This window comes from Ursus americanus, chromosome 10, assembly GCF_024610735.1.
Source record: "Ursus americanus isolate L20-20 chromosome 10, mUrsAme1.1.p, whole genome shotgun sequence".
NCBI lineage: Eukaryota > Metazoa > Chordata > Mammalia > Carnivora > Ursidae > Ursus > Ursus americanus.
Window position 1 is genome coordinate 49,991,673 of NC_142136.1, and position 23,844 is coordinate 50,015,516.

General features: G+C 39.0%; 1 protein-coding gene across 3 annotated transcripts in view; it reads left to right on the forward strand.

Annotated features, from left to right (window-relative positions):
- The window catches only part of WBP4 (WW domain binding protein 4), a 69,161-nt gene that overhangs the window by 31,741 nt on the left and 13,576 nt on the right, over positions 1-23,844 (forward strand). For 2 of the 3 annotated variants that reach the window (XM_087865114.1, XM_045811058.2), the window contains exon 10: positions 19,268-19,624. The exons of the other annotated variant lie outside the window; for it this stretch is intronic. In XM_087865114.1, the coding sequence (XP_087721240.1) occupies positions 19,268-19,478 (211 nt within the window). In that variant the 3' untranslated portion in view covers positions 19,479-19,624. Of the gene's footprint in view, positions 1-19,267; positions 19,625-23,844 lie in introns of those variants that run through there. 3 annotated transcript variants of the gene reach the window in all.

Genomic DNA, 23,844 nt, shown 5'->3' on the forward strand with positions numbered 1-23,844 from the left:
TATTTAGGTCTTTAATCCATTTTGGGTTTTTCTTGTTTTTTTGTTTTTGGGGTTTTTTTTGTTTTTGTTTTTTTTTTTTAATTTTTATTTATTTATTTATTTATTTATTTATTTATTTATTTATTTATTTATTTATTTATTTTTAAGTAGGCTCCACACCCAGCATGGAGCCCAGCACAGGGCTTGAACTCACAACCCTGAGATCAAAACCTGAGCTGAGATCAAGAGTGGGATGCTTAACTGGCCATGCCACCCAGGTGCCCCATTTAATCCATCTTGGATTTATTTTTCTGTATGGTATAAGAAAGTGGTCCCATTTCTTTTCTTTTCTTTTCTTTCTTTTTTTCTTTTTGCATATAGCTGTCCAGTTTTCCCAATACCATTTGTTGAAGAAACTATCCTTTTCCCATTGCATATTGATTCCTCCCTTCATTGAAGATTGACCATATAATTGTGGGTTCATTTCTGGGTTTTCTATTCTATTCTATTGATCTATGTGTCTATTTTTATGCCAGTACCATACTGTTTTAATTACTACCACTTTATAATATAACTTGAAATCTGGAATTGTGATATGTCCAGTTTTGTTTTTCTTTTTCAAGATTGCTTTGGCTATTTGAGGTCTTCTGCAGTTCCATACAATTTTAAGATTGTTTTAGTTCTGTAAGAAATGCTGTTGGTATTTGATCTGTAGATTGCTTTGAGGGATATAATAGTATTTGTCCCTCCAACCCATGAGCATGGAATGTCTTACCATTTCTTTGTGTCATCTTGAATTTCTTTCATCAGTGTTTTATAGTTTTCAAAGTACAGGTCTTTCTCCTGTTTGTTTAAGCTTATTTCTGGAAATTTTTTTGGTTTTGGTGCAATGGTAATTGGGATTGTTTTCTTAATTTCACTTTCTGCTGCTTCATTATTAGTTCATAGGAATGCAGCAGATCTCTGTACAATGATTTTGTATCCTGTGATTTTACTGACTTTATTTCTCAGGTCCAGTGGTTTTTCGGTGGAGTCTTTAGGTTTTGTGTGTGTGTATATAGTATATTGTCTGCAAATAGAATTTTACTTCTTCCTTCTCAATTTGGATGCCTTTTATTTCCTTATGTTGTTTAATTGCTGTAGCTAGGACTTCTTTGCTGAATAAAAGTGCTGAGAGTGGACATCCTTGTCATATTGATGACCTTAGGGAAAAGCTCTCAGTTTTTCACTATTGAGTAGGATGTCGGCCGTGGATTTTTCACATAAGACCGTTATTATATTGGGGTATGTTCCTTCTAAACCTACATTGCAGAGGGTTTTTATACATGAATGGATGTTATACTTAGCAGATGCTTTTTCTACATCTGTTGAAATGATCATATGCTTTTTATCCTTTCTTTTATTGACGCGACTTATCTCTTTGATTGTTTTGCAAATATGGAACCACCCTTTCATTCCGAAGGTAAATCCTACTTGATTGTGGTGTATGGTTTTTTAATGTATTGTTGGATTCAGTTTGCTAATATTTTGCTGAGAACTTTTATATTTATATTCATGAGAGACACTAGTCTGTAGTTCTCTTTTTTGGCTGTCTTTATCTGGTTTTGTTATTACAGTGATACTGACCTCATAGAATGGATTTGGAAGTTTTCCTCTTGCATTTTTTGGAATAGTTTGAAAAGAATAGGTAGAAACTCTTTTTTAAATGTTTGGTAGAATTCTCCTATGAAGCTCTCTGGTCCTGGACTTATGTTTTGGGGGAGTTTTTTGATTATGGATGCAGTTTCATTGCTTGTAGTCGGTGTGTTCAGATTTTCTATTCTTCCTCCTTTAGTTTTGGCAGGTTACATGTTTCTATGAATTTATCCATTTCTTCTAAGTTGTCCGATTTGTTGGCATGTAGGTTTTCATGATATTCTGTTACAGTTGTTTTTGTTGCAGTGGTGTTGGTTATTTCTCCTCTTTATTGATTTTGTTTATTTAGGTCCTCTCTCTCTCTCTTTTTTTTTTTTCTGCATATATATGTATTAATCCATCTGGTCCAGTGCCTCATTCAAAACCACTGTTTGCTTTAAAAACAACACACAAACCCACTGTTTCCTTGTTGATTTTCTATTTGGATGATTTATCCATTAGTGTAAGTGGGGTGTTAAAGTGCCCTACTTATGGAGCACCTGGGTGGCTCAGTAGTAGGTTAAGGGTTTGCCTTCAGTTCAGGTCATGATCTCAGGGTCTTGGGATCGAGCCCTGTATCGGGCTCTGTGCTCAGCAGGGAGTCTGCTTCTCCCTCTCTCTGCTCACTCGCTCTCACTCTCGCTCAAGTAAATAGATAGATATACATATATCTATATATATAAAGTGCCCTACTTAATGTATTACCTTCAGTTATTTCCTTTTTGTTTTTTATTAACTGTTTTATGTTTTTGGGTGCATAAATATTCACAGTTGTTATATCTTCCTGTTGGATTGTCTCCTTTATTATTATATAGCATCCTTCTTTGTCTGTTGTTACAGTCTTTGTATTAAAGTCTATTTTGTCTGATACAAGTATTGCCACCCTGGCTTTCTTTTGACATCCATTTGCATGATAGATAGTTCTCCATACCCTTATGTACATTCTACAGGTATTTTAGGCTAAACTGAGTCTCTTATAGGCAGCATATTGATGGATCTTGTTTGTTTTAATCCACCCTGTCACCCTATGTCTTTTGATTGGAGCATTTAGTCCATTTATATTCAAAGTAATTATTGATAGGTATGTATTTATTGCCATTTTGTTACTTGTATTGTGGTTGTTTTTATAGAGTTTGATCCTTCTCTTGCTCTCTGTCATGGTTTGTTGGCTTTCTTTGATAAGGTACTGGAATTCCTTTCTCTTTATTTTTTGCATATCTGTTAGTTTTTGACGTGTGCTTACTTTTAGGTTTGTATATAACATCTTCTGCATATTGTATTAAGTTATTGGTCACTTACATTTGAACCCGTTTTTTATTCTCTCTCCACATTTAAGTATGTGGTGTCATATTCATCTTTTTACTTTATGAATCCTTTGACTGATTTTTACAGAAATATTTATTTTTACACTCTCACTTATGGTTTTTCCTTTCCAGTCAGAGAGGCTCCTTTAGTACTTCTTGTAGGGTTGGTTTAGTGGCTGTGGACTTTTTTTTGACTGAAAATTGTCTCTCCTTCTATTGTCTCAGCCTTGTTGGATAGAGTATTCTTGCCTGCAGATTTTTCCCTTTCCCTTTTTATATTCCCTTTGAATATATCGTATCACTCCCTTCTGACCTGGAAAGTTTCTGTTGAAAATCCACTGATAGCCTTATGGGGGTGTCCCTTGTATGTAACTGTTTTCTTTTCTCTTGCTGTTTTTTTTTTTTTTTAATTGCTACTTTTTGCCATTTTCATTACTACGTGTCTTGGTGTGTGAACTTCTTGGGTTGAATTTTTGGGGAGATCTCTGTGCCTTCTGGATCTGGATATCTGTTTCCTTCCCCAGATTAGGGAATTTTTCAGCTATTTCTTCAAATAAATTCTCTGCCCCCTCTTCTCTTTTTCTTCTGAGATACTTTGAATGTTATTACACTCGATGGAATCTGAGTTCCCTAAAAGACTGTTCTTAATTTGCATAATTTTCTTCCTTCTCCTTTTCTCGGCTTACCTTCTAGTACTCCCGTCTTCCATGTCATTAATTTGTTCCTCTACTTCATCTAGCCTGCTATTTATTCCATCAGGTGTATTTTTAATTGCATTTATTATGTTCTTGATCTCTGGTTCTGTTTTATCTCTGTGTTAAGGGTCTCATTAATGTTCTCCACTCTTCTCAAGTCCATTGAGTATCTTTATGATCATTTTTTTTTAATTTTTTCTTATGTTAGTCACCATACAGTACATCCTTAGTTTTTGATGTAGTGTTCCATGATTCATTGTATGATCATTACTTTAAATTCTCTGTCAGGCATATTCTATCCATTTTGCTTGGCTCTCTTGCTGTGTTTGGTTCTCTTCTTTCATGTGGGAAGTGTTTTTCTGTCTTCTCATTTTGTCTGACTTTCTGTGTCTGTTTCTGTGTGTTAGGAAGGTCAGCTACTTTGTGCTTTTAACACTAATAGTCTTATGAAGAGAAGTCCTATAGTGCCCTGCAGTGCAGTGTTCCCTGTTCCCCAGGGCCTGGAGCTTCAGGAAGTGTCTCCTGTGTGTGTGTGTGTTCTTTGCTGTTGAAGCTTGACCTCTTTTTGCCTTCAGTCCCGTTGTCTGCAGAGATTTTCTTTGCTTATTGTGGGCACTGTTTGGTCTGCAGTAGGGATGGGGTGCATTTTAACCAAAGTGTGCAATGGTCTGCTTGCAAAATGATACCTGCCCCCCACCCCCCCCAGGAACGGAGGTTTCACAAAATGTGCAGTTTGGGAGATGTGGTGTTGGCAGGGTTTGCTCCAGACTTCCCAGAGACGGGATCTGCAGCTCTAGTACTAAGGCAGGTGTGACTGGGAAGGGGGAATCCTCTGAACCCCCATGGGGGGTGGGCAGCGGGCCTTGGTGTAAGCAAGTTAGGTAATGAGTGTTGGCTTCACTGGTTCCCACAGGTGGCCATTGTTTATAGTGTGGGGCAAGGGAGGGAAATGGCACCAGCCAGCTCCTTTGTTCTTGGAAGAGCCTATGTCTCCAGGCCACACTCTGAAATGAGCAAATCACTCCCTTCTGCCTGCCCTCAGTGTTTCTCAAACTGCTGGTTCTATGCTATGTTCTTGTGCTGCTTGTTGTGCTCTTTAAGGGTGTGAACTCGGCTTCTTAAACCCTCTGCACTCTCCCAGAGCCGAGCCCTCTGATTTTTAAAATTCTAGGCTCTAAGTCTCACTGGGTATAAGAACTCAAAAATTAAGCCCCTCTCACTTTCAAAGGCAAATGTTATGGTGATTCATCCTCCCCATTCGTGGGGTCCCTGGTGTGAAAGTCTAGTTTTTGCCCTCTCCCCATCACCAGTTTTCTCCCCACCACAGACAGCCACAATCCATTTCACTCCCAGACCACCTCTTTGCCCTTCCTACTTTCTTCAGTGTGGCCTCCTCTCTGCCTTTAGTTGTGAGGTTTGTTCTTCCAGTCTTCAGATCATTTTCTGGGTTATTTACACTGAAGTGAGTGTTATCTAGTTGTATCCGTGGGACAAGGTGAGCTTAAGGTCTCCTACTTCACCATCTTCCCGGCCAACCCTCCACATTTCTCCCTTTTGATGAAGTTTCTTTGCAGTATTGCTGATCAAGTCAGGTTTTCCATATTTGGTGGCTTTATCCCTCAGTGCCTGGAAGGACCTTTTCTGGATGTCATGTGCAGTATCAGAAAGAATGTGTGTAGCAGTTGGAAACCACTTAAAGCCACTTGAGTAGCAAGGAAGGTTAAGAGGGAGAAACTCTCAGGTGTTCCCACTAATCTTCTTGAGGTTGTGTTGGAGATCATCTCAAAGTGTTGGGCCAGCATCATTTTATTGGGTCCATTGTTTTGTTTTAAGTTCAGGCAAGTTTACTGGGTCCATTGTTTTAAGTTTATATACATATATATGAGAGAGAGCGCGCGCGCACTTAAAATAACTTCTGCAAATCAGAAGTAACAATTCCAAATTGTATGATGGTTCTAAACCAGATTCCAGGCCAGGACTCTTGGTCTGAAAGTAGCCAGCTGAAATACCCACTGGCACATACTCCAACTTAGGGGAGAAAGGGTCTCCCTATGAAGGCAAACCTGGAGCCACGTACGCCTCCTTTCTGAAAGTCCCCACTTAAAGCAACAATGAAAACAGAGTAGTAGATCCCGCAGAAGCACACTGAAGGGATTAACCAAGTGCATTTGGAAGATACAGTGCAGGTATAACCGCGAAGCGATAGCTGGTAAACTTTTTGCAAAATAGTAAAACTTGAAAGTTGTTTTAAAAATAGTATTGTCTCAGAAGTGTTTAGAACCAAATGTGCTATTAATAATGCAGTCAGAGAGCACCTGGGTGGTTCAGTTGATTAAGCGTCTCGCCTCTTAGTTTTGGCTCAGGTCATGATCTCGCAGTTGTGAGATTGAGTGCCGTGTCAGGCTTAGTGCAGAGTGTGCTTCAGATTCTCTCTCCCTCTCCCTCCTCCTCTGTCTCTTGCCCCACTCGCACATACACACAGGTGCTGGCTCTAAGATAAACAAAATCTTAAAAAAAATTATACCGCCAGTAAATTTGCAAAGTCAAAAACCATTAATTTGGATAAGAATCCAAAGGCAGTTAATAGTTCAGATGAAATAAAACTTTTGTGAATTCTGAATCTTCTAACCCTTCAGAAAAAGCAAGTGAAAAATTAATTTGTCCTGGGATTGTAAGGATGTTTCCTAAAGACCATAATCAGGAGAAGAGATTTTTTTTTTTTGCAAGGGCTTGGGAAATGCAGATGAGTACCTTGTCTTTCCATGAGAGAGAAGGAGAGAGAAAACGGTATACAGCCTAGTCCAGACATCTTGGGAAAGCATGTCATCAGGCGTTATCTGCTTCAGTTCCGGGAAATCTGTACTTTCAGGTCACCACATGATGTGCAGGTCCAGTCAGGGTTTGGTGCTTTCTTTAGATGTGTCAAATGAACCAAGAGTCTTCCCTGGAGTTTGGAAACACAAGGGTTGGTTTGCAGTTCCTGATAAGAGCCTTTCTAGTGAGGTAGAAGGGATTTTGGAGGTGCCTTTGCCAACAAAAAAATCCTCGGGTTGCAAGATGTACTACTTAAGGTCATTGTCTCCCCCAGAGTGCACTGTGAAAAACATGTACCACACCATGGTTATTTTCCATAGAAGCAATTACGTCTTTACACTGTTGAACTATATCTTCTCTTATTCCTGTGGGTCAGAGGAGGCAGGAGCCAGGTGTATTGGACGTCCTGTGACTGTCTCAGAGGGTGAGAGTCTATGAGTTCCAAACCGGGTGGATCTGAGATTTAGGACCAGTGGCAGTGCTTTTGGTCAAGGTTTTTGGAGGGTCGCTAAATTATAACAGTTGTATCTTAACAGTGCCATACTGCATGCAACTAACTCTGCGGATTAAGGATGACATGCACAATGCAAGTGCTGTAAAACCAGACAAACAGCATAGACTTGTCGAAGCACTTGGCCAGTAAAAAGGGTTCCCCAATCACTATGAAATTCTCAAGGGTTCCCAGGTAGGGATAATCTTTTCTAACAGAATTTTAGCCACAGAAGCATTATTGCCCTGTCTACAAAGGAAGGCTTTTCTCCAATGAGAAGACATACAAACCATGACTGAAATATTTATCCATGAGAGGGAGAAATTGTATGAAATCCATTTTTCCAAGTCGGTTTCTGTGGAATGTACTTTGGAGAAGTGGGACCAGTGAGGTAGGCACTTAGGCACTTTTTGCAGCCTTATTAACTTCCCTCACCAATATCAGTTGATGAATGCTATTATTTTATCTGTAGACCACAGGTTTAATGCATGTACAGAAGTAAGTATTGGGAATCTTAGAATTACTGGTAAGGCCAGATTGTAATTTCATCCAAACCAGAGTTTTCTTGTTATTGAGCCAACAATTAATACATTTCAAATACTGTTTCTGTTTGCCTGGGGCCAACTGTTATAGATCACTTGTCAGTTTTTCCAAATTATATTTGGGAGAACATCCCTGGACCTTGACAGAGGTTTGGCTATTGGTCTCCTGAGTGCAGCATTTTTGGCAGAAATATCAGGTAGGTGGTTCCCTTTGGCCTCCAGGGAGTTAAGTCTGGAATGCCTAGAAACCCTAATAATAGCTAGAGCCACTGGCAAAACTATGACATCTAATACGTTTTGGACATATAAGTCATTTTTATTCTCGTTGGAAGTAAGGACACCTTGTTGTTGCCATAATATTCCAAAGTCATGATCTCTCCCCAAGGTACACCAGCTGTCGGTATAAACATTTGTAACTTTACCCTAGACTAAGGTACAACCTCAAGTAAGGATGTGTAATTCAGCCTCTTGGGCTGAAGTAGTTAAAGGTGCTGCCTCAGTAACTTCAAAAGGAGTATGCAGTAACATGGTAAGCACTACTGTTTTTATCCTTTAAATAAGAAACATCAGTAAGCCATGGAAATTCTGCATCGGTTAAAGGAGCTTCCTGTACATTGTCACAGCGAATCAAAAGGTGAGCTGTCAACATTAAGCAGTCATGAGGGGTTTCATCCGTGAGGGACGGGAGAATAGCAGGGTTAAGGGTATTGCAGTGAGAAAGAGCTCCATGAGGAGCAGTTAGCATGAGGATTTCATAGGAGGTGAGCACGGCTTCTGCTGCGTGGGGCACAAGGATTCTTAAAGGGAATCCCCTATTTTTTCAGTGGCCTTAACTAAAATGGCAGTGGCAGAAATGGCTCTGAGGCAAGGGGTGATATCCCCATGCCACAGCATCTAGTTTTTGGCTCTGATACCCTGTGGGTCCATGATGTTCCTCATATTTTGGGGTCAGTACTCCAAGGGCATTCCCTTCCTTCTTACATACAAAGGAAAAAAGATAAGTTGATAGGATGTACAAGAGCAAGGGGCTTTATTATTTATTAGGCATTAAGTTATCAAAGGCTGCGTTATCCCTGTCTTTCCAAATATTATGGTTATGTTTCTGATTTTTTAATAAGGCATGTAAAAGTTGAGCCATAATAGAGAAGTTTGGAATTCAGTTTTGACAGTAGCCAGCCAGTTCAAGAAAGTTTTGTAACTGGTGCTTATTTCTAGGTTTGGGGAAATTCAGGATGCCTTGAAGTCCTCCTGGATCCAGGTGTAGTCCTTGTTCTGAGATCTGGTGCCCTAAGTGTCTAACCTGAGTTTGAGCAAACTGCAATTTTTGTTTGGAGATTGTAAGTCTCGTTTTTAACAGGTGTAGATGGCTATCTTCTTGTGAAGAGGTTTGAAAAGGGGAGCAGTGAAGCATATCATCTACATTTTATAAATTAGAATCTACAGAAAACTTGACATCCAAATCAACTTTTAAGTTTTGTGAAAAGAAAGGACTGAAACCCTGGGGAATAACTGTCCAGGTGTACTTCCATGTACTTCTTTTCTTTCCAGATGAAAGCAAAAAAGATAGTGGCACTCCCTGTCAAGTAGAATACTAAAAATGCACTGCGTAGATCCGTTATGATGAAAATTTCCCTTTGTTGGAAATGGTTATCCGTAGCATATGGGGCTAGGAACAACAGGGTGCCAAGAGAGGGACAGCAGTGTTATTTATTGCTCAGAGATTCTGGAAAAACGTCCATCCTCAGCCACTGGGTTTCCTCCCAGGTAAAATACATATTACAGGGACTAGGGAAGGGGATAGTGAGGCTCTGGGCCTTGTAATCTTGTATTACATGTTTGACAACTGAAAGGGCTTCTTTACTTATAGGGTATTGATTAATTATGGGATGAAGTTTTGAGGACTAATTGAATTTTGATGGAAGGTGCACTGTGGATTCTGCCAATATCATTTGAGGATGATAGCTGTAAAGAGGATGGTAGCTGATTCAATAGGAACAAATAAAAGATGCCAGCGGTCATCTAATTCCCCTGGTTGATTATTTTGATTACTACGCTTAAATTCTAGAATAATTTTCCTCTTTTGGGAGAAAGAAATTCTGGCATGAGATGCTTTACTAAGAAATTTAAGCCCAATAAATGAATAGGGGTGCAATAACTAAAGAAAAAAGAGCCTAAACGAAAGGAAATAGGTTCAGAGACAGGAACTTGTTGAGATTTATTGGAGATCTCCACTATCCGAGCCATTTTACTACTCCGAGGCAGGGGCAGCTTGGCAGCAGTGTGCTAGATGACAGAGAGTAGCTCTGGTATCAATTTGGAGAGAGAGATTTGTTCCCAATCTGGATAGTGATTTCTCCAGGCTGATTAAGAGGAAGGAGCCCCTGTAGTTCCTCAAAACCCCATCATTGGGAATTAGGAGGTCATTAGAAAGATTGACTAGAGGGCTGAAAGTGCCCAGAGAGCTTAAATTTATAACAGCCTCCCCCAGCTCCCCCAACTGCCCTGGCTCTCTGCAATAATAGCAGAAACTAGGTTTCTTTGGTTTTGCGTTTAGGGGCCATCATTGGTCGGAGTTGAAAATTGATACTTTTAGCAGTCTGTCTTTTAGGTGACTCACCTAGGATGCGAGCAAGCTGATTTGCCATAGTAACTAGATCTGGAGTGGGCAATTTACCATTTCATCCTGGTCTTTTTAACTAAAGGAGAAATTCCCAGTTTGAAACATTAATAAACATGGAGTTAAATGCTACCTGGGTGGATTCAAAGTCTAAAGAAAGATCAGAATTTACTTTAAAGACAACTTGGAATCAGTTGTAATTATCATGAACAGGTTCATCAAGCTTTTGTGTGCAAACCTGAATTTTGTTTCAGACAGTGGGCTTAGGGAAAATCTGTAATTGCTCCGTGGAGATTTCCAACAAGTGTTCTAGCATCTTACCAGAGGTTACAGGTTTGTTTTTCAGGATGTTCTCTAGCTAGTTTCATGCAGTGTTTAGCCTGGTTCTTGCCAACAAACACATGGAATAATGGATACAAATCTGAGAAACCAAGGTGGTATGTTTGAGTAACTATGTTAAATTTTTCAACAAACTTATTGTGGGTGCTCAGTCACTTTAGGAAACTATAACTGGCTCACAGTTCAGCCTTAGTCCAGGGAACATAAGGAAGTTGAGGTTTATTTAGAGCCTCAGAAAACTTAACTTTAAAGAAGTAGGTTTTAATAGGTTCAGGAAAGGAGGGAGCAGAGAGATGAGTAGGAAAAAGCAAGTTCAGCAGAGAGAATAGACAAAAATGATGCCAGAGGTGGAGCCTGAGTACAAGATGGGTGCAGACGAAGGGAGGGAGAAAAAGCCCTCAGAAGCCATTTTGATATCTTTCAATTGTTTGTTTGCCTCAGTTGATTCAGAAATAGCATTTTGCAAAAAGGCAAACTCAGAAGCCTGCAAACATCTGGAAGCCTCAAAGTACTATTTAAAATAGGCATCCCAGAGATGAAGAGTTCTCCAGATAAACAAAAGTTAAAGGAGTCTTTGAGTAGACAGACCATAAGTAGGAATAAGAAAAGTAGGAAACACAAAAGCAGTATAAGTAAGTATATCTATAAAATCAGTCAAGGGATTCATAAAATAAAAGGATGTAATTATGAAACTATATACCTCAAATGTGTGGGGGGGGGAAGGGTAAAGAATGCTTTTGAACTTAAGTGATCATCAACTTCATATAAACTGCTATATGCTGAAGATGTTATTTACCTAATGGTAACCACAGCTCAAAAACCAGTAATAGATATGCAAACGATAAAGAGAAAGGAACCCAAGTATATTACTCAGGCCAGCTAATCGGAGAAGAGAAAAAAGGAAGAAAGGAACAGAGAAGAACTACAAAAACAACCATAAAACAAGTAACAAAATGGCAATAAATAAATACCTATCAGTAATTACTTTGAATGCAAGTGGACTGAACACTCCAGTCAAAAGACAGAGAGTGTCGGAATGGATAAAAAGCAAGACCCATAATAAAAAAATTTTTAAAAAAAAGCAAGACCCATCTATATGCTGCCTATAAGAGACTCATTTCAGACCTAAAAACACCTTCTAAATGAACATAAGGAGATAGAGAAACATCTGTCATGCAAATGGATGTCAAAAGAAAGCCCAGGTGGCAATACTTACATTAGACAAAATATATTTTTTTAGACAAAATAGACTTTAAAACAAAGACAAGAGACAAAAACATTATATAATAATAAAGGGGATAATCCAATAAGATACAACAGTTGTAAATATTTATCTACCCCACCTAGGAGCACCCAAATACATAAAACAGTTATTAACAAACATAAAGGAACTGATCGATAGTAATGCAATAATAGTAGAGGATTTTAATGCCCCACTCACACTGATAGATCATCCAAACAAAGTATCAAGGACAGTGGCTTTGAATGACACATTGGACCAGGTGGATCTAACAAATATTCAGAACATTCCATCCTAAAACAGCAAAATATATATTCTTTTCAAGTGCTCATAGATCTCCAGAACAGATCGCATATTAGGCCACAAAACAAGTCTCAAATAATTGAAAAAAATTGAAGTCATACCTTCATCTCTTTTGAACACAACACTGCATCCACAAGAAAAATTCTGGAAAGACAGGGCTCCTGGGTGGCTCAGGTGGTTAGCATCTGCCTTCAGCTCAGGTCATGATCTTGAGGTCCTGGGATTGAGCCTGGTGTCAGACTCCCTGCTCTCTCCCTCTGCCCCTCCCCCACTCGTGTGCACACTATCTTGAATAAAATCTTTAAAGCGATTTTTAAAAATTTTAAAAATCTGGAAAGAGGACAAATACATGCTAAATAACATGCTACTAAACAATGAATGGGTCAACCAAGAAATCAAAGAGGACATTAAAACAATATGGAAATAAGTGAAAACAGGTTTTAGTCTGAAATCTTTGAGATGCCACAAAAGCTGTTCTAAGAGGGAAGTTTACAGCAACACAGGCCTACCTCAAGAAGCAAGAAAAAAATCTCAAAACAACCTAACCCTATACTTAAAGGAGAAAAAAAAAAAAAAAACAAGCAAAACCCAAAGCAGTAGAAGGAAGAAATTATAAGTATTAGAGCAGAAATAAATGAAATAGTAACTAAAAATACAGTAGAACAGATTAATGACATCCGGAGCTAGTTCTTTGGAAAGATCAACAAAATTAATAAATGTTGACCCAGACTTGTCCCCAAAAAAAAAGGACTCAAAAAAAAAACAAAAAACAAAAAACATCAGCAAAGAGGGGAAATAACCAACACCACAGAAATATAAAGGATTATAAGAGAATATTATAAAAAATTATATGCCAACAAATTGGACATCCTAAAAGAAACACACAAATTTCTAGAAACATTTAACCTCCCAAAACTATCAGGAAGAAACAGAAAATTTGAACAGACCAATTATAAGGAATGAAATTGAATCAATAATCAAAATACTCCCCACAAACAAAAGTCCAGGACCAGATGGCTCTACAGGTGAATTCTACCAAACATTTAAAGAATTAATACATAAGGTACCTGGGTGGCTCAGTCGGTTAAGCGTCTGCCTTCAGCTCGGGTCATGATCTCAGGTTCCTGGGATCAAGTCCTGCATTGGGCTCCCTGCTCAGCAGGAAGTCTGCTTCTCCCTCTCCCTCTGCTGGACATGTGCTCTCTCTCTCTCTGTTAAATAAATAAATAAAATCTTCAAAAAAAAAAAAAAATCCAGTCTTCTCAAACTATTCAAAAAATCAGAAGATGAAGGAAAGGTTCTATATTCATTCTATGAAGCCAGGATTTCCCTGATTTCCAAAACCAGATAAAGACACTCCAGGAAAAAAAAAAAAAAAAGAACTACAGACCAGTATCTCTGATGAACATAAATGCAAAAATCCTCAACAAAATATTAGCAAACTGAATCCAACAATGCATTTTAAAAAAATCTTCATTTGAATCAAGTGGGATTTATTCCAGGGATGCAAGGGTGGTTCAGTATTCCCAAATCCGTTTCCCAAGTCAACATGACACATCACATCAACAAGGGAAAGGATGAAAAACATCTGATCATTTCAATAGATGCAGGAAAAGCATTTGACAAAGTACAACATTAATTCATGATAAAAATCCTCAACAAAGTAGGTTTAGAAGAAACATGCTTCAACACGATAAAGGCCATAAATGAAAAACCCACAGCAAACATTGTACTTAATGGTGAAAAACTGAGCTTTTCCCCTAAGATCAGGAACATTACAAGGTTGTCCACTCACCACTTTTAGTCAACATACTATTGGAAGTCCTAGCCACAGCAATCAGAGAACAAAAACAAAAGGAATCCAGATTGGTAAGGAAGAAGTAACACCTTTGCTGTTTACAGATGACTTGATACTACATATAGAAAACCCTAAAGAGGCCACCAAAAAAGTACTAGAACTGATCAATGAATTCAGTAAGGTCGCAGGATACAAAATCAGTATACAGAAATCCAGGGCCCCTGCCTGGCTCCGTCGGTGGAGCATGTGACTCTTGATCTCAGGGTCATGAATTCAAGCTCCGTGTTGGGTGTGGAGCCTACGTTAAAAAAAATTTTTTTTCCAGAAGTCCATTGCATTTCTATACCCTAATAATGAGGTAGCTGAAAGAGGGATTGGGGGAAGGGGACACCCTTTACAGCTGCATCAGAAATAGTAAAAACCTAGCAATAAACTTAACCCAGGAGGTGAAAGACCTAAACTGTGAAGACTGTGAAACACTGATGAAAGAAACTGAAGAAGTCACAAATAGAAAGATATTCTTTTCTCATGGATTTGAAGAACAAATACTGTTAAAATGTCCATATGATGAAAGAAATCTACAGGTACAATGTAATCTCTATCGAAATACCAACACCATTTTTCACAAAACTAGAACTAATAATACTGAAATATATACGGAACCACTAAAAACCTCAAATAGCCAAAGCAGCGTTGAAAACAAAACTGGAGGTATTACAACCACAGGCCTCATGATATACTGCAAAGCTGTAATAATCAAAACAGCATGGTACTGGCACAAATACAGACACACAGATCAATAGAACAGAATCTAGAACCCAGAAATAAATCCATGATTATATGGTTAATTAATCTTCAAGAAAGGAGGCAAAAAGGTACAGTGGGAAAAAGTCTCTTTAATAAATGGTGTTGGGGAAATTGGACAGCTACATATAAAAAAAATGATACTAGACTACTTTTTTACCCCATGCACAAAAATTCAACTCAAAAAAGGATTAAAGACCTAAATGTGAAACCTGAAACTATAAAAATCCTTGAGGAGAGCACAAGCAGTAATTTCCCTGACATCAGCTCTGGTAATATCTTTCTAGGTATGTCTCCTATGGCAAGTGAAACAAAATAAAAAATAAACTATTGGGACTACACCAAAATAAAAGGTTTCTGCATAGCCAAGGAAACAACCAAGAAAACTAAAAGTCAGCATACTGAATGGGAGATGATATTTGCAAATGACATATCTGATAAAGGGTTAATATCCAAATATAAAAAGAACTTCTACAACTCAACACAACAAAAATATTCTAATGAAAAAATTGGCAGAAGGCATGATGAACAGACATTTCTCCAAAGAAGACATACAGATGGCCAACAGACATGAAAAGATGCTCAAATCACTTATCGACAGGGAATTGCAAGTCAAAATCCACAATGAGGTATCACATCTGTCAGAACGGCTAAAAACTAAAACAGCAAGCGTTGGTGAGGATGTGGAAAGAAAGGAACCCCCCTTGCACTGTTGGTGGGAATGCAAACTGGTTCAGGCACTATGGAATACAGTATGGAGATTCATCAAAAAATTAAAACTAGAACTACCATATGATCCACCGATTCCACTACTGGATATATACCAAAAAATACAAAAACACTGGTTCAAAAAGATATATGCACCCCTATGTTTATTGCAGCATTATTTGTAATAGCCAAACCATGGAAGCAGTGAAGTGTCCATCAAGAGATGACTGAATAAAGGTTGTATATACATACAATGGAATATTAGCCATGAAAAATGAAATCTTGCCATTTACAGCAGCACGGGTGTATCTACAGGGTATAATACTAAGTGAAATAAGTCAGAGAAAGGACACATACCATATGATTTCACTCATATGTGGAATTTAAGAAACAAGGAACAAAAGATACAAACCAAAAAAACAGACTCTGAACTATAGAGAGCAAACTGATGGTTACCAGAAGGGAGATGGGGAAAGGGAGGAATGTGTGAAATAGGTAAAGGGGACTAAGAGTATACCTATCATGATAAGCGCTGTGTAATGTATAGAACTGTTGAATCACTATATTGTACACCTGAAACTACTATAACACTATATGTTTAGTATATTGGAATTAAAATTTTTTTTCTAATAAAAAATAGGCATCCCAGTCCATTGTTTGTGCTTTGTTTTTCTACCAGTCAAAGCCTTCTAATTTAAATTTGAGTAAACAAGTTTGGGAATTTCAAATTTCCCCATAATGCCATTGCAATTCAGAATTACTTTTGGTTAAGTTGATCCATTTAGTTATGTGGATGCATAGGGACCATAGATTTTAAACCTAAAACAAGCCAGAATCCCAGAAAGGTAGAGAGGAAATTGGGGGGGGGGGGGCACCGTCAAGTATTTTGATGACTAGACTCCCATTTCTTAGAGACTTATCCCTAGACCAGAGAAAATTTCTAAACCCCACAGTTTCAACAGTAACAGTCTGGTTCCAAAAAGGAGTCAGACTGAAGGCTAGAACAGTTTCAGTAGGCATAGAGTCTGGTTCCAGACAGGAGTTGGGCCAAAGACCAGCACAGTTTTATCAGGAACAGTCCAAGTCCTAAAAGGAGTCAGACTGAAGGCCAAATAAGTAATCTCAAGAGATTTAAAAACAAACAAGGAAAACCCAAGGCCTTAAAACAGATTCCAAATGAAGCCTGGGGGGTTGAACACAAAGCATGGCACTCAAAATCCAGGAGAAAACTTACCTTCAAATTCCAGGGTTGGTGAGTAAGCAGCAAACCCACTTGGCTCTGTAGGTACCATCATCTCTTTGCCTACCAGCCTCAGTGTTGCTCAGGGCCTTCACTGGATCCCATTTCTGATCACCAGGTAGTATTAACCTTAAAAATAAGACTGTCCGTTATTTTATCAGCAAAAGTGGATTTATTCAGGAATAGCAGAGAATTGCAGTCCAGGACAAATAAGATAGGACAAAACCATAGGCAAGTCTGCAGAAGGAAGGAGAGGAATGCCCATATTGGGAAGGCTGTTGTAAACAAAAAAGGCCATTGGAGTAAACTAGGAACTGGAAGTATAGTGGCTTTTCATTGGCTGAGATGTGACTGTCTCTCATTGGCTGGATTGTTCCTGGGGGAGGAGGAAAGTCTTCCTCCTGCTGGGGATAGCAAAGTAGTATCCACCTGCAAGGTCCCTCTCTTCCTGTAGGGTCTGGAATTGAGGAGTGATAGGGTGTGAGAGCTTGCCCTGGCGGCCTCCTGACTCCACTCTAAATGAGGCTTCCTTTAGAATTCCTTGAATTCTAAATTCTAAAGGAAGCCTCAACAGCAGAATTTAAGGAATTCTAAAGGAAACCTCAACAGATTTAAAAGTCTACACTGGTGGGGGGGGGGGTGTTTGTTTGTTCTGCCTTTATTACGTTGTTGTTCAGATACTGTACCTTTACAGTTCTTGGATTTTGAATTTGGAAATGATTATGGTTTTGTGGAAGTGCTTTGTAATTTTTTGTAACTGTTCCAAAGTTATTTGAAAAGGCATTTCTCTGTATGATGCTTACTTGCAGGATCTTGCCTTTTCTTTCAAATATAAACTTCTTTTCTGTTAAATATGTCATAATATAATCCTACTTCACTGCCATTTCTGTTAACCTCCACTTAGAAGTTCCTAGAACCATCATTTCAAAGAATGGAACCCTTCTCTATTTTATCTTTCCTATAATCCCACTTAGGAAGCAATACTACAGGGGTGCCTGGGTGGCTCAGTTGGTTAAGCGACTGCCTTTGGCTTGGGTCATGGTCCAGGGTCCTGGGACGAGCCCCACATTGGCTCCCTGCTCCGTGGGGTGCCTGCTTTTCCCTCTCCCTCTGCCTGCCACTCCTCCTGCTTGTGCTCTCTCTCTGTCAAATAAGTAAATAAAATCTTAAAAAAAAAAAAGCAATACTACAGCTTGATCACTATCAAAATACAGTATAAAACACCAAGATTCAAGTGAAATACATGAATTTCACATCAGATTTTCTTGAATACAGTTCATTTTTCCAGTGACCAACCCTGCTACTCTTCATTCCTCAAATGCTTCTCTCCTTGGTTAATAAAATTTCTTACTTTCACTTGGAAGCAGAGTGGTCTAGGGGAAAGAGTATAAATTTTATAAATTTTGGATTTTAATCCAAGCTCCACCACTTCCATAAGCTTGGTTGACCAAGTTATTTAACGTCTTTAAACCTCAGTTCCCTCTCCTGTGATAAAAGAATAAAAAGCCAAGAATTAATACTCCCATCAACTGCAGGGGCTACCAGCCTTCTTAGGAAAAGCACCATTGTTGGCAGTCTAAGAGAAAATAGAGAAGTAGGAAAAGCAAACAAAAACGGCATTTAACATGCAGTTTTAATACAGTAAATAAAAGTTTTGGAAGGCATATGTTTTCAAAGCAAATCAGACTTAAGACCTTTTCCAGTGAGAATCCGTATTTCCTGCATCCCCTCATCAGATTTTGAGGAAATGTTTATAGCATTATGATAAGATAGATTCTTCCTCAAGTGTTTTATTATGCAGAAGTTTTGTTTTAGTTTTGAACTGCCCATTACTAGTTTGAAATGTTACTTTTGTACTTATATTCTCTGTTTTTGTTTTGTTCTGTTTGCTATCCTAGCAAATTTCCAAACTATTTTTACACTTAAAAAAATAGGAGCGCACCTAACTGGCTCGGCTGGTAAGGCATGTGACTCTTGATCTCAGGGTTTTAAGTTCGATCCCCACATTAGGTTTAGAGATAACTTTTTACTTAAGATTTTATTTATTTGTTTATTTGAGAGAGAGAGAGCATGAGCAGGGTGAGGGGCAGAGGGAGAAGCAGACTCGCCACTGAGCAGGGAGCCTGATGCAGGGCTCCATCCTGAGACTCTGGGATCATGACCTGTGATGAAGGCAAATGCTTAACCGACCGAGCCATCCAGGCGCCCCAAGATAACTTTAAAAAGATTTTATTTTTAAGTAATTATTATGCCTAGAAACCTACTTTTTTAAACCTGTGTTTTTATTCATGTATATGTAGGATGGGACATAAAAAGATCTTGCAGTATTATTGCTTATAGACCTTTCTATGTGCTGTGTAAGCCCCCAGAGTCCTTGTCACAGTTCATGGCAAGATCGGTTTCCATAAATAACTTATCCACCTTTGTAACTTGTACTGCCAGTTATATATAAGCACTAACATTGCTTTAGATGATACATGCTCTGTGTAGAAGGAATAAAAGAATAGATGATACTTTTCTAGACATGTATCCACCTAAATAAGTATCCTATATCTTAAATAATATTATCAAATGAATATCTTTAAGTAGTTTCCTACTTTGAAATGACTTTTAACTTCTATCATTAGAAAGATGATCTTGCGCCTTTGGTGGAGTCAGAGGTTATGTAAAAGTTTGTCTTAGTCTGTCAAATAATGGTTTTATTTTTACTTTTGTTTCAGTGAGGAGGTAGACTTAGAACTTCCAAGCACTGAAAATGAATATGTGTCACCTTCAGAACCTGATATTGGTGGGCAACCCAAAGTGATATTTAAAGAAAAAACAGTCACTTCTCTTGGAGTCATGGCAGATGGAGTGGCCCCAGTCTTTAAAAAGAGAAGAATTGAAAATGGAAAATCTAGAAATTTAAGACAACGAGGTGATGATCAATAATTACAAAAGAGCTTTTTGTACTTGCTTTTTGGACATCATGGAGACTGTACATCTTGAAGCTCCTGTGTTTAAATGCTAAAAATTTAGATTTATTCTAAATGTATTTTATGTGAATCTAAAATAAATCTTTTTTCATGTGAAACTTATTTTTGCTCCTAAAACGGAAGCCTACCACATTTCATTGTAATACAGTGTATTATGTTCAGTGTCTAAAAATTGCTAATTATGACATAATATAAGATGCTATGTATCTGTTATTTAAAACATGGAAAAGCAAGGCCTTTATTCCATTCTTACTCAAAAGCACATTTTTATCCTGCACTGAAAATGCATTACTTTTGCACACTAATATTAACTTACCCAAGACATAAGAATCAGACCACATAAGAGAAAATTCACAGGCCCGTGATGGTTCAGTTCTGAGGCTCCTGTCAGAAGGCTGATGGAGAAGTGTACGTGTGCCAGCTTTCCGTACTCAGTTTGAAGTTAAGGGCCAAAGATCAGGACTGCTACTCAGGTACTTTAAATGTAGTGCTTAATATGGAAGGAAGATTGGACCAAAGGTAGAAATGTGTGTTTTCCCAGTTCAGTTCAAAGCAACAAGCATTGCTTGAACGTTATTACTTTAAGCTAGGCATTATAGGCATTATGCTAGGAGCTGAAGATAGAAAGATGAATAAGACATATATCTCTGTTCTTCCTGACTTCCCATGCTAGCATAGTTGTTCCCGCAGTCATGCACTCTGTTTAACAGCCTCATATGTACTGGAAAATAATTTTTAAGGCTTATTTAAAGCTATGTAGATGAAAGCTTGAAAAAAATAGTATAGTCTCTGGCTTCAGTAGTTTTTAGTGTTCCCTTAGACAATTGGGAAATGTCTTATTTTCTAGTTAAATTTCTTTAAAGTAGACTTTTCTTATTTTATCCATTTGAAGTAGGTTTCTTCCCTTTATTACTCCAAATTCTTAAAATTATATTTTTTATAAATTGTACAGTATTTAACGTTTGGTAGTAAATATTTGTCTTTTTAAGTTTACTAGTGTACATGTAAGAAAATGATAGCTTATTAAAAACTTTATGAGAAATAAATTAATACTGTTTTTTTTTCCTTCTAATACTCAACAGAGTCAGTGTAGCATTGGTGAAGCAGTATTTGGAGATTTGTCTTTATATTTGTTCAGTCTACTTATCTGGATATTTCATGAATATATAACATTATGAAGAAATATTTTAGATTCTCAGTAGCCCATTTGTCATCTACCTAAGCAGTGTATTTTGGTGCTTGACTGTCCTCAGTTGGAGAAGGTAATAAAACCATAAATGGAATGCTGCTTTATTTTACCCCCATTTAGTTCATAACAAAATATTCAAAAAACACACCTTATCATCAGGAGCTTGGGAAGACGGTGGAGTAGGAGGCCGCTGAGCTCACCCCACCCCACGTTTACAACTACAGACCCACATCCAAGCCAGTAAACAGGAGCGCAATCCAAAGACCGGCAGAACAGACTCCGCAACTAAATACAGAGAAGGAACTGCATCTGAAAGAGGAAGGTCAAAAAGCAGAGGGAGGCTGCCCGTGGGAGGGAGCTGTGCATATGGAGAGGGCCGAGAAACAGGCCCTTGCATCAGGGGGCTCACATGGGCTAGGTTAATCCCCATGAGGCTTGGAAAATCAGAGGGGCTAAATTCTGTGAGTTTGTAAAACCAGTGGGACTTGGAGCCTGGAGCTTTAAAAGTCAGCCGACTCAGCCCTGGGCGAGTGATTCCTGGGTTTCTATCATTAAAGAGACAGCAGCCCGCTTCGAGAGGCAACATGAAAACAGCAGTGCTGTGGAAAACAGGAGACAGATCTGTTTGTAGTGATTACAGAGTATATTAGGGGACTCAAAAATGAGGGAGCTGGCAGATGGCACTTTCCTCCCCCACCCCCAGCATAAACCCAGAGCAACCTGCGGGGTAGCTGCACAGACACTCACTACCTACTGTGCTACCTGTGCACGACGCCTGCAGTTACTCCAGAGCACTTGCCTTCTCCGAGCCTGCTAGCCTCATCCCTCGGCTCGGCACAGTTTTGTTTTTAAAGTTTTTATTTTTTTAAGTAATCTACACCCAAGGTGGCACTCAAACTCACAACCTTCAGACCAAGAGTTGCATGTTCCCCTGACTAAGCCAGCCAAGCTCAGGGCAAATTTTGTTAAAGCCACGCTTCCACCCGACTGAGCCACCGGGGATACAGCTGCCTCTGTGTGAATTGCTCAGCTGCTGCCCCACGCCCACCCTCACACCCCCCTGGGCCCCAGCGCATAGCCCTCAGCTGCCACAGCACTTTGGAGGAGCCGGCATAGGACTAGAGCCACAACACCACTGCCAAGTTCTCCAGGAGGAATACCCCTCAGAGCTGGCCTGCCTGGGTCCCACAATCACCACAGAGAACCAGCACAGCCCACTGCCACGGAGTCAGGGCAGATGACTGCACTGAAAGGAAAAGTGACTGAAACGCAACAGGAGGGCGTAAGCAACATGCATAGTGCCAAGTTCTGATAAACGGGACACTGCACTGCAGGGCACTCCAGGACCTCCTCTTCATAAAGTCACTACTTTCAAGAGTGGAAGACCATGGTGCCTGGGTGGCTCAGTCGGTCAAGCGTCTGACTTCTGATTTCAGCTTAGGTCTTGATCTCAGGGTTGTGAGTTCAAGCCCCTACTTTAAAAAAAAAAAAAATATATATATATATATATATATATATATGAAATTAAAAATTAAAGCAGAAGACCCAGATGACTTTCTTAACACAGAGAAACAGATGCAGAGAAGCAGACAAAATGAGGAGACAGAAATTTGAGGAGACAGAAATTTATCCCAAATCAAAGAACAAGACAAATCCATGGCCAGAGATCTAAGCAAAACAGATGTAACTAAACATAATCAGCCTGAACAAAGGAGAAGAAAGAGTTACACAAAACAAGATCAGACAGGGAATTCAGTGACTCCATCAAATGTACTAATATTTGCACTATAGGAGTCCCAGAAGAAGAAGAGAAAAGGGGGCAGAAAATTTATTTGAAGAAATAATAGTTGAAAACTTCCCTAACCTGGGGAAGTAAACAGATATCCAGATGCAGGAGGTACAGGGAACTCCCACCAAATCAACAAAAGCAGACCCACACCAAGACATGAAATTACATTGGAAAAGTATGGTGGTAAAGGAAAAAAAAAAAGCAAGGCGAAAGAAGTCAGTATCTTATAAGGGAAAACCCATAAAGCTAGTAGATTTTTCAACAGAACTTTGAAAGCCAGAAAGGAGTGGCAGGATATATTCAATATGCTGAATGGGAAAAATCTGCAGCCAAGAATACTTTATCCAGCAAGGCTATCATTCCAGATAGACAGATTAAGGCTTTCCTGGACAAACAGAATATAAAGGACTTCATGGCCACTAAACCAGCCCTGCAAGAAACATTAAAGAGGAATCTTTGAGTAGAAAGGAGATACCAGGGGTGCCTGGCTGGGCTCAACCATGACAGCATGTGACTTGATCTTGGGGTCATGAGTTCAAGCCCCACATTGAATATAGAGATTACTTAAATAAATAATTTTTAAAAAATGGGTAAAAATGTCGTTAAGCATCTGCCTTCAGCTCAAGTCATTATCCCAGGGTCCTGGAATCGAGCCCTGTGTCAGGCTCCCTGCTTATCGGGAAGCCTGCTACTCCCTCTCCCACTCCCCCTGCTTGTGTTCCCTCTCTCACTGTCTTTGTCAAATAAAAAAAAATCTTAAAAAAAAAGAAAAGAAAAAGAAAAAAGTAAAGAAAGGAGAGACCAAAAGTGACAGCATAAAGGTAGGAAACACAAAAGCAGTAAAAATGAATATTTCTGTATAAAATTAGTCAAGGACATTAAAAAAAGGACATAACAATATATACCTAAAATATACAGAGCAGAGGAGAAAAGAATAGGTTCAAACTTTAACGACCATCAATTTAATACAGACTGCTACTGAAGAAGAGCTGACATACACATCTCATGATAACCATAACAGGGGCACCTGGGTAGATTAGTTAGGTAAGTGTCCAACTCTTAATTTCAGCTCAGGGCTGTGAGACTGAGCCCCACATTGAGCTCCGCACTCAGTGCACAATCAGCTTGTGGTTCTCTCTCTATGCCCCCTCCCCACCCTGTGCACTCTCTCTCTCTCTCTCAAATAATAAATAAATCTTTAAAAAAAAAAAAAAAAACAACTAAGAGGGCACCTGGGAGGCTCAGTTGGTTGAGCGTCTGCCTTCAGCTCCGGTTATGATCCCAGGGTCCTGGTATCAAGTCCCGCATTGGGCTCCCTGCTCAGCAGGAAGTCTACTCTCTCTC